This window comes from Suricata suricatta, chromosome 10 (genome assembly GCF_006229205.1).
Source record: "Suricata suricatta isolate VVHF042 chromosome 10, meerkat_22Aug2017_6uvM2_HiC, whole genome shotgun sequence".
NCBI classification, from domain to species: Eukaryota; Metazoa; Chordata; class Mammalia; order Carnivora; family Herpestidae; genus Suricata; species Suricata suricatta.
This window is the reverse complement of record NC_043709.1, coordinates 5,718,335-5,730,082: the sequence shown is the minus strand read 5'-3', so window position 1 is coordinate 5,730,082 and position 11,748 is coordinate 5,718,335. Positions and strand designations below refer to the sequence as shown.

The 11,748-nt window shown below is 49.1% G+C and overlaps 1 protein-coding gene across 1 annotated transcript in view; it reads right to left on the bottom strand.

The window, feature by feature from the left end:
• ARFGAP3 (ADP ribosylation factor GTPase activating protein 3) overlaps window positions 1–11,748 on the bottom strand; it is a 51,001-nt gene that overhangs the window by 10,279 nt on the left and 28,974 nt on the right. Inside the window, exons 10-12 of the mRNA XM_029955400.1 lie at window positions 10,235–10,363; window positions 9,674–9,796; window positions 2,968–3,099 (exon numbers count right to left, since the gene is read on the bottom strand). Coding sequence (XP_029811260.1) covers window positions 2,968–3,099; window positions 9,674–9,796; window positions 10,235–10,363 — 384 coding nt within the window. The remainder of the gene's footprint in view (window positions 1–2,967; window positions 3,100–9,673; window positions 9,797–10,234; window positions 10,364–11,748) is intronic.

Below are 11,748 nucleotides of genomic sequence, written 5' to 3'. Positions count from 1 at the left end.
GGTAGAGTAAAAGGGTAGAATTTTTGTATGTAATCTAAGTTAAGTTGTTATCCACTTAAAATAGACTGTTATCGGGGCACCTGGGTGGCTCAGACTGTTGAGCATCCGACTTTGGCTCAGGTCATGATCCTGCAGTTCGTGAGTTTGAGCCCCACACTGGGCTCTGTGCTGACAGCCACAGACTGTATGTAGACTGCTGTAACTAGAAGATGTTTTATATAAGCCTCATGGTAATCACAAAGCAAAAAATCTACAGTACACACACAAAGCGTAAAGAAATCAAAACACACCACTATGGAAAGTCATCAATTCACAAAGGAAGACAGTAAGAGAGGAAGAAAGGAACAGGGAGCCACCCAACAGCCAATAAATTACTGAGATGGCATTAGTAAACCCTTACCTATCGATAGTTACTTTAAACATAAATGGATTAAATTCACCAATCAAAAGACACTGAGTGGCCTGATGGATTAAAAAACAAGGTCCAATGGCATGCTGCCCACAAGAGACCCCCTTCAGCCTGAAGAACGCACATAGGAAGAAAGTAATGAGACTGAAAAAGATATTCCATGCAAATGTACCCAAGAGAGAACAGGGAGAGCCACACTTATATCAGATGAAGTGGACTTTAAGCCAAAAACTGTAACAAGGGACAAAGATCCTTATAAAACTATGTGTATATAGTTTTACATATTGATATAATCAATTGTAAATACATATGCATCCACATTAGAGCACCTAAATATATAATGCAAATATTAACAGATATGCAGGGAGAGTAGTAATCACAACGGGAGACTTCAGTGCCCCACTGTCAATAACGGACAGATCGTCCAGAAAGAAAATCAAGAAAACTGGACTGCAACAGTATTTGAGACCAAATAGACAGACACATTCAGGACATTCCATCCAAGAGCAGCAGGACACACATTCTCAGGCCCACAGAGAACATTCTCTAGGTCACAAATACCATTAGGTCACAAAACATATTTAAATCCTATGTTTGGTGTAAGAAGGTTGAAATCATATAAAGTGTCCTTTCCAACCATAAGGGTTGAAATCGGTGACTGGAGAGAGGAGAACTGGAAAATTCACAAATACATGGAAATTAAACAACACACTCCTGAACGACCAGCCGGTCAGAGAAGAGATCGAAAGGGAAATAAAAACATATCTTGAAACAAATGAAAATGGAAACACAACATACGAAAACTCATGAAACACAGCAAACACAGTTCTAAAGAGGAAGTTCAAGGACACAGGTATCTGAGAAGATGCTCAGCATCACTCGTCATCAGGGAAACGCAAACCGAAACCACACGGAGACGTCCCCTCCCACCTGCTTGGATGACAGTTACCAAAAGAGGGAAGTATTGATGAGAACTGGGGGAAAGGGAAGCCCCGCGTGCGGCTGGTGAGAACACAAGTTACCACCGCCGTGCAGAAAACGGCACAGAGGTCGGGCCCTCAAAAGATTAAAAACAGAGGGGCGCTTGGGTGGCTCTGTCGCTTAAGTATCTGACTTCGGTCATGATCTCGTGGTAGACGAGTTCAAGCCCCGCGTGGGGCTCTGTGCTGACAGCTCAGAGCCTGGCACCTGCTTCCGATTCTGTGTCTCCCTCTGTGTCTGCCCCTCACCCTCTCGCACTCTGTCTCTCTCTCTCTCTCTCAAAAGTAAATAAACATTAAATTTTTTAAAATTAAAAATAGAACTACTCTTGGATCCTGCAGTCCCACTTCTGGGTTGCATCTGATGCAAACAGAGTCGGCGTCTGCAGGAGACCTCCCGCTGCCGTGTTCGCTGCGGCACTTTTCACAACAGCAAGACTCGTGTCTGTGGATGGATGAACGGGGAAGGAACATATATGCAGTGGAACATTATTCAGCCCTTTAAGAAAGGAAATCCTGCATTTGTGATGACCCGGAAGGACCTGGAGGCCATCATGCCAAGTGAAATAAATCAAAGAAAGAAAAATACTGCATGATTTCGTTTATATGTGGGATCTAAAATTAAAAAAAAAAACTCAAACTCATAGAGTGGAATGGTGTTTCCCACAGGCCTCGAGGGAGGGGAGACGAGAAGAGTTCAGAGCGTAAAACTTCCACTGACAAGACGAGCGAGTCCTGGGGTCGGAGAGCAGGCACCGTGACTACAGCGCGTAAGGCCGCCTTGGACACGTGACGTTCGCTGAGGGTGCGCACCTTACGTGCCGTCAGCACACAAAATGGAAACAAACAAACAAAAAACCCCAGCCCAAATAGGTTAAACTGCTGTGAGGTGAGGCAAATGCATTTCTCATGTATAATGTATACTAATGCCGTTTTAGTTTTTAAAAAGCTGACAGTAGGAACTTTGTAAAAGGGTTTCAGGCCACTTTAAAAAGCCCGAAACTTTGAATAAAACATGAATAAATATGCAAAGCACCCAACGTCTGAAGGAATTTTCCCAGTTGAACAGACCAGCTACTTCGATCTGCAGTTCCCTGCGGAGGGGATTAGTGAATGCGGAGCGCACTGTAGGCAACGCGTAGAACACGCCGCTCTCCGCCTCGCGCAGGGCACGGAATGAGCAGGCCGGCCGCGTCCTGCGGTCACCCGGCTCAATCCCAGGCCCTGCCTGCTGCCCCGACGTAGTCCAGGGTCTCCCTGCACGCGGCAGCTCCCTGGTCCGGACAGGAGACCGTAAAGTCTCCCATTCACAATCACCAACAACTCGATGGGCGAACGGACAGACACCTCAACAACACAGCGGAAGGCGCGTCCCGCATGCACTATGAAAAGTCAAAGAAGGCAGTCGAAAGAGGCCAGTTACTGTCTGATTCCTGGGAAAGGCAGGATGGTAAGGTCAGAAAACAGACCAGGACGCAAAGAATACTCCTGAAATGGCAGGATCGTTTGCTAGATGTAGAGACTTTCCTGGAGACGCACGGCCTCACTGTTTACAATCCCGCCGCTCTCTGTTCATACCTGTCTGAATAGCCCGTGGATTTCAGGATGGCGTCGGTATCTTTGATGGTCTCTTTTTTCCAGAAGGAATCCGAACTGTCATCCCAGCTGGAAAAAGAACTGCCCCTCAGCTCCATCGGCTCATCAAAGTACCTGTGTGAGAAAGAGGGACATGGTGACCTGGAGGACCTTACTGACGTCCACGCACAGGGGGTGGCGCGGCGGCTCTGCTTCCGGGGTCTCGCAGCTGGAGCGGCCGTGTGGCTAGAGCTGACCAAGGAAACAGGGGCAGGCGTGACGAGGGTCATTTCCAAGGCCTTCAAAGTGCCTGTGCTCACCCGGCCCGGGCCCCTCTTCCTGTGTCACCTGAGAGATGAGGTGTTTTGGCAGGTGCCCCAGCCTCAGTGGGGCAGCCTCCGTCCACCTGGAAGACCAGGATGCTTCTCAAAGGACAGGTGCTCTGGGCAATCGCCCACACCCTCAGCTGAACAAGAAACCGACCGCTGCTGTGTTAAGCCTTTAAGAAGGGGGTTGGTGGGGGGGGAAGCTTGTCCGTGCCGCACCCCCCGGCCCACCCGGACAGCCCATGATGCCTCTGAGTGTCCTTACTCGCTAGAGGTGACATATTCTGCTTTCTTTGGGTCTAGTTCTGCCTAATCCATCTCAGCGGTGGGCAGAAGTCCTGACGCTAACTACCACTTACTGTAAACGACGCCACATGAGCCTCTTCGCAGAGTCAGATGCAGAGCCCTGGGTGCCCGGTCCCTGGACCGCCGTGCGGCGCTCTGTCAGCCTGGAGCTGGACGTGGGCCTGACCGGTGAGCGTCTAGCTGGGTTTACACTCTCACTAGCGAGCATCCCTGAGCAGGGCCTTGCTCAGAGAGCCAAATGTCATGGCAGCTTTCGGTCTCCCGTGGTGACAGAGAACTCTGCCCACGGGCAGCAGGGTCTGCCCGGACTGGGACACAGGTAGGTGAGGTGGGCGTGCCAGCGCCTTAATAAGCGGCTGCACCTTCTCAGCATTCACAACAGCAGAGAGCGGAAGACAGCCCTGCCACACGCATGCTCCTTTGAGTTATTTATATTTTTAATGTTTATTTATTTTGAAAGCAAGAGAAGGGAGAGGGGCAGAGAAGGGGGGGGAGAGAATCCCAAGCAGGCTCCGCACTGTCTGACAAATGGAGAGATCATGACCTGAGCCAAAACCAAGAACTGGATGCATAACAGACCGAGCCGCCCAGGCACCCCCACTCCTGAAGCACGGCGCTCCAGAAGTTCAGGAGAGGCAGATTCCAAGGCTCAGGGCTAGAGAAAGGAGGATGATGGAGAATGCAGAGGCTCTCTTTCAGGAATGTCCCCCAGCTTTCTGCAGAGTAAGAAAAGCGCATGGAACACGTGAACACCGAGCTCGGGGGTCACGGGAAGTCGTGCAAGACAGGGAGCCTGGGCTGTTGGAGTGGCCTCTGATCAAAGATGAATATAAGAGGAAAAAATAGGCCAAGGGCCCAGATGAGCTAAGACTTAGCGGGGGTTGGAAATGCTAAGAACAAACATACGTTTTCCAGGTAAAAAAAAAAAAAGCGAAAGGATAAACTTGCTATTTGAAGCAGATGGTGTGGCTTTACGTGGATGATAGAGAGAAAGCAGAATTTCCAGAAGAGGCTCTGCCTTCTCTGGTGAGGAGGTCCTTAAGAACAAATCTCGTTCCGCTAGCCTCCTCTCCTCTGTAAGGAAGACGCAGGTTCAGAAGCGCCTGGGTGGCTCAGTTGGTTAAGCGGTCAACTTCAGCTCAGGTCATGATCCCACACTTTGTGGGTTCGAGCCCCACGTCGGGCTGTGTGCTGACAGCTCAGAGCCTGGAGCCTGCTTCGGATTCTGTGTCTCCCTCTCTGTCTGCCCCTCCCCTGCCTGCACTCTCTCTGTCTCCCAAAAATAAATAAACATTAATAAATAAATAAATATACAAAAATCAAAAATAAAATAAAAAAGACGCAGGTTCAGAGTGGATCTGTGTTTCAGTGAGAAACAGGCCAGGCTATCTTGGGGGCTGATGGGTGGGGGCAGGGGCGGGAGTGGGGCACCAAGACCTGGGCTCTGCCCGGAGGAGCAGTGACAACCGGTCCCTGTTGAGGAGAGACCTGGACAAGGAGACTTTACGTGGCTCAGAGAAAGATGCAGGAGGCAGGCGGGCCTGAAAGTGACCTGCAGTTATTTGAGAGACTCATTTGTAAAGGCCCAAGCGAAAGAATCAAAACCAAGTCAATGAGGAATTTAAAAAATACGTAAAAGCATCTAACTACGAGGAGGACCTGGTGCTCTGCTGGGCGGGCACACAGGGCAAGGGCACACACTTGGTCCCTGCCCTCACATCGCTGGCTGATGTGAGCTCTGAAACCCAGCGAGGTGTGTAAGTAAAGGCATCACTCCTCACGGAGCTGCCCTGGGACTGAATGGCTGCTGAGAGGAGGGGGAGGGGGAGGAGGGGAGTAGGGGTGGGGGGCTGCGCGGTCCCCTGGAGGATGCTGGGGGCGGAAGGGCACGAAGGACTGGAGGGGGGTGGTTGGACTTGTAGGCTCTTCACAACTCTGAGCTGCTGGGACTTAGGATTTTCAGACTTAGTGTCACTCCAAGGAAATGATCTCCATTCCTATAAGTCCAAGTGCTTATCTTGAAATACAAATGTGTCGGGTTTTTCACTGACTGGACTATTCAGAAGTCAGGAGAGAGACAGCCGTTCTGCTCCGGTCCTACTCATCAGCAGGGAGCAGGGGGCAGTGCTAAGTGCTGGGGGGTGGGCGTGGGGTGGGCTCTGCTCTGACCGACGCAGGAGGCGTGCCACTGCCCCTCCAGTTGGAAGGATGGGCCGAGTGACCGCTAATGGCTGCGGGGCACCTGCCTGACCTTAGAAACACACTGGCAGTCCCGATTTCCAATCTTTACTTTTTTTTTAATGCTTATTTTTTGAGAGACCAAGAGAGAGCAGGGGAGGGGCAGAGAGCGAGGGAGACACAGACTCTGAAGCAGGCTCCAGGCTCCAAGCGATCAGCACAGAGCCCAACGCGGGGCTCGAACCCACAAACCGTGAGATCATGACTTGAGCCGAAGTTGGCCGCCTAACTGACGGAGTCCCCCAGGCGCCCCTTTACAGACTTTCCCACGTTGTGATTTCCAGTGCTTTCCTCAGTGCTTTTCACTTGTACTTTTGCTCTCCCCCTCTGTCTTCATCCAACCCTGAGGACATTCCTTGCCATCCTTTGATCCCCCAACAGCGAGGACCCGACTCACAGCTGTAGACAAGCGTCTTCCAGTGAAGGCCACACTGACTGCATAAGGCTGAGCGAATCGCTCTAGCTTCATTATTTTGGACCCCGTATATAATTACACTGTTTATGTCCTGAATATAATGGAACTCAATTTGAAAAATCCCAAAGACATGGTGGATCTTATTTTTCATAGAAATAGCACTCTTTCATAATTCATAATGTTCAAGTTCTAATGGGCTAATGAATAATTTGGAAGCAGTGCGGGCTCCTCACGGAGCTAATAGGCTGGCTTTCCCGGAGGCTGTGTTTACGATCCGTCAGGAGCCGGAGTACTAAGAGCGCCCTTGCTCTCTACCAGCAGTGGTCACAACCAAGGAGGCTGGGAAGGGTGCTCACGGGGCGCCTGGGCGCTCAGTCAGTATCTGATCTCGGCGCAGGTCATGACCTCGTGGCTGTGAGTTCGAGTCCCACGTGCTGACAGCTCAGAGCCTGGAGCCTGCTTCGGATCCTGTGTCTCCCTCTCTCTCTGCCCCTGCCCTACTTGTGCTCTCTCTCTATCTCTCTCTCTCAAAAATAAAAATAAACATTAAAAAAAAAAAAAGACAAGAAAAGGCACTCATGCTCCTGGGAGACAACCTGCAGGTGACGATGGCTCCCAGGTCTCTGGCGGGAGCGCCACTAAGTGTCGTGTATATCAAAACACCTGCTCCCGGGTTCCAACCATCAATAACTGCTTTACAGCGATGAAGTCCTTTAGGACTAATTCTTTTGACTAAACTTCTGGAGAAGGAGAAACCTCCAGGATTCCGGAGGCTCCTGACAAGGCAGATAAAGCCCCCCAGGGGGGGCCTGTTAGTGACCTGGGGCCAGTGATGTTCTCCAGAAGTTTCTCAGGGCCCATTCCGTGGGCAACTTCACCTGTTGCCATTTCTTTTAAATTGAAATGTCTTTCTTGACTCTTCTATGCTTTCCTGTGCGGGAGTCACTAATGAGCAGTGAAACCATCAAAAAGCTGTGGAGAAGCCAGATGCGCCAGCGTAGGACCTAAACCACCTACAGCTTCCTCTGACCAAGAGCCACCCCTCATTTAAAGAGCGAATCTGAGAGGTGCCTGGGTGGCTCAGTCGGTTAAGTGTCCGACTTCAGCTCAGGTCATGATCTCGTGGCTGTGAGTTCAAGCCCTGCGTCAAGCTCTGTGCAGACAGCTCAGAGCCCGGAGCCTGCTTTGGAGTCTGTGTCTCCTTCTCTCTGCCTTCCCTCCCTGGCTCATGCTCGCTCGTGCGCTCTCTCTCTCTCTCTCTCTCTCTCTCTCTCTCTCTTCCTTCTCAAAAATAATCATTAAAGAAGATTAATAAAGAAAATAAAGAGCAAACCTGAAATGATCTGGCATGCATGCAGCTTTTAAATAAAGTTAGAGGTTTAATTTTATCCTGTAGAAAATATATTCAATTTTTTAAAAAGTTTATTTATTTTGAGAGAACGAGCATGAGCAGAGGAGGGTCAGAGAGAGGAGAGAGGGAGAATCCCAAGCCGGCTCTGCGCCGACAGCACAGAGCCTGATGCGGGCTTGAACTCACAAACTGTGAGATCCCGACCTGGGCCAAAGTCAGACATTCAACCAATGAGCGCCTCTAAACACTTCTAAAAGGCACGATGTGGGAGTTGCCCCCGTGTAAACCACCCCTGGCGTGTTGCCCAGGCCCCTGACCCTGGCAGGTGTGAAACCACCCCTGTCTCTGGCAACCCTGACAGTGAACACCACTCCCCTACTACCTTTTTTGGGTAAAATATCAGGACCTGAAAGGATGGGAAGCTGTGCGAGAATTCTTTAGGTACAGGGCTGAGCTATGAACTCTGAGCGAATCTATGTCTCAGTCAGCTTCCGGTTAACAGTTAACGTGCATCGGTGTCTCCTGTGTGTATGAACTCTCCCTCCAATACGGACAGGACAACGCGTCGAGCCTGCGTAAGAAACGCCAGACAGCAGGAACGGCCTCCAGACGGGAGCCGTGGGGCCTCCTCAACGCACCGCCCGTCCCTCACAGGCGCACGTTCGGTTTTCCCCAACTCCAAACTTGAAGGCGGCCTCCGCGTAGTGATCTGATGACGGTAGTTCAACATTTAGACGGAGCTGCGTCTCTTGAACTGAATTCCTATGTAATATAAGCAGCTAACCCTCGCATAAACCTTGGCCAAGCACTATTCTAAGTGCTCCATCTGCATTCACGCATTTACCCCTCACACAAGACGGTGAGCTAGACCCCGGCATCCCTAGCTGACAGATGAGGGAGCTGCAGCACAGAGTGGTTGAGTGACCTGGCCAAGGTCACACAGTCTGTAAGTGGCCCAGCCAGGATTCAAGTCCAGGCCGTCGGAACCGGGGTCTACACTCCTGGCCCTGGGCTCTCAGCTGGCGCCCACCTCCAGCTCACAGTCCAGGTTTACATGGTGCTTTTTCAGCAGGACTCTCCCTGCGTTGGTCAGCTTCTCGGAAGAAAGTCATAAAGTGAGTCGGTTCAAGTTTAAACTTGTTCGCCCTGCCCTTTTTTTTTTTTTTTTCCCACGGAACTCTATTTATTTAACTGTGGAGGGGCATTCGGTCAACGCTCCAAATGAAAAACGGTGCAATAAAAGCGACTTTTAATATAAACAGACGAGAAGCCGCCGTGCTGCCGGGAGCGGGGAAGCCGTCTGCGGGAGGGAAGCACGGACCGGGGACAGGGCGACAGGGAGGCCCGGGAGCGGGTCTCAGACGGACAGCGACCCTGAACCTGAACCGGGGTCCTTGCCACGGTCGGCTTCACCCCAGAGTCAGGCAGCTCCTCCCGCTCTGGCGCGCGGACTGAAGGCCCGGCCCCGAGCTGGCCCTGAGCGCCCTCGGGGTGGCTAGCGTTTCCCACCAATTGGCAGGCACTCTCGAAGGGCACTTAGTATCTGCTCTGACACAAAAGGATACAGACCTTTGGCCTCGCATTATTCTCCGATTTCACACTTAGATAAACACAATTCCTACTGCTTTTTTTTTAAGTTTATTTATTTTTGAGAGAGACCGAGAGAGACAGAGAGAGAGAAAGCACACGCAAGCAGGGGAGGGAAATTAGGAGGGGAGATAGACTGTCCCACGCAGGCTCTGTGCTGACCGACGCAGGGCACCATGAGGTCATGACCCGAGCCAAAGTCAAGAGTCAGACACTCAAGGAAGTAAGCCACCCAGGCACCCTGCAAGTTCCTACTTCCATTTCAACTCTTGGTCACTGATTTTATTATAAACATCTTTCGAGCATTGTCCACTTATGGATGTTTCCCCAATTATTTTCCAAAGGACACCCTTGACTTCAGCCAAAGCTTGGAAAAGCAATGAAATAAACTGATTTGTATTTGCTCCTAATGCAAAAATGCGAGTAAGTCCATATTCATGACCGCTTTTCAAAACAACGCACCGAGGCTGATTTGGGGCAGAGTACCTTGAGCTGGAAGTAAAATAGGAGTCATCGCCGTCGTCACCGTATTTCTTTCTTGACTTTGCTATGACTGGCGTCTCCTGTTCAATGGTCTGCATGTCTGACGTCACGGAGTGTGAAACACCACTGGGGAAAACAGAGAATCGAGCGGAGAGACATCCCATCAGTTCATGAAGCCACCAGTGTTCACCCCAGAATCAACATTTCATGCTCTCAACGAAAACAAACATTAGTGGGGTTAAAAACAAGAGCAATAAACACAGCATACAGAGTCTTCTGCATGAGCACTGACAACTACTGGGCCCCTGTGAGGGCAAGTTTGTGTAACTGCACAAAATACAATCACACGTATTGGTTCTGTCTGCAGCGTCCACTTGACGATGGGTCAGGCCTATTTCTTTTTTGCTCTGACTCAATTTGGAATTTTCCATGCTAGGCTGAATCCTAGGGCAGAGTAAAACAATCCAAGAAAGGAAGGCATCATGAGAAGACACTTTTCCAGCAGACATTAGAAAGGAGAATCCATTTGCGGCTAGGAGCGTTTAAATCCCGGAAGCCACGTACCTCCTGGACTTCCCAATCCCCATGCCGAGTCTCTCGGCCTCTATCTTTTTGTGGCCACTCATGTTCGTCTTCTCGTCCTTCTTCATTTGAATTTCAAGATCCTTATAGGCTAATCGCAGTGATGAAACGCTGTCAGAAAACCAAATAAACGCTCCTTAATTTGGCTTAATCCTGTGCTCTCAAGGTAAACACTCAGCAAAATTAAACACATCACTGATAATCTGAGCTTTGTGCTTCTTTCCATAAGTAACAATTATGAAGGCAAACTGGCTTTTTTCCCCGAAGGGTCTTTCTGGAGTAGATGCTCAAGAAAATCTGAATGAGTTTATGTCTGTTTTTTGGTTCTGCTGACCCTACTTGGCTGTTCTAGTTCATATTGCTATCATCCTATAATAATACTTTATACTACCTGCTACATAATAACGTAATGTAAGCCAAAATTACATTTAAATAGGACAATAAAAACCAGAATTTCTTACTTGGACTAATATTTCATTTATACTTCCACATTGCATAGCAAAAGGATGAGGTTAGTATCATTGGTTGACACATATATTTGACTTTAAAATAGATAAGTTAAGGGGCCCCTGGGTGGCTCAGTCGGTTAAGTGTCCGATTTCGGCTCAGGTCATGATCTCATGGCTCTTGGGTTTGAGCCCCGTGTCGGGCTCTATGCTGACAGCTCGGAGTCTGGAGCCTGCTGCAGATTCTGTGTCTCCCTTTCTCTGCCCCTCCCCTGCTTGTGTTCTGTCTCTCTCTCTCTCTCTCTCTCTCTCAAATATAATAACCATTAAAAATGGTTATATGAAGGAGTTACTTAATTGCAAAAAGATTCTTCAGAGGCTCACTATAGAATCAGGCTTTCGAGAACACTCATTCCTCAGCCCACTTTCCTTCTGTGCTACTGGTCAGACACTAATCATCTGTTTATCAAGTGCCTGTTACAAATGAGGTACCAAAGGGGTAAAAAAAGGTATATGACATCGTCCCTTACTCTCAGATTCCTAAAAATGTTGTAACTGCTTAATTTTTCACAAAGAAAACTATGCAATACCATGAGTATTTTATATTAGTAGGACAGCGACAAAACTTTGGGGCCCTGAAAGGTGATATGATGCGCATGTTATCAGGAATTCTACGCTACCATCCATTTCATCAAATTGTGTAAAATGTCACGAATTTCTCATAAGGAAGGCACTGTGTAAGTTCCATAATAATATAAATACATTTTCCTGTAGTAACGGGGAATGACAACTGAATTTCTTACTAGAAAAAGGGTAAATAGAATATAGGGGGGGGACACTGCTGCTGTTTCCTTCCTCAGTCGGTCAGGATTTGTTCCCCTTTAATCTGGTAGTTTTATTTTCTTTACCATTGTCCCTACAGGACAGGTTCTGACAAGGTCCCCGGGTTTATCACTCAGAAAATAACTAAGACACTTGAGTATGGTTTTTGGAGGAAGACAACAGATCTGCTCAAAATCATGAACAGATAAAACTGGAGCAACAGATTCT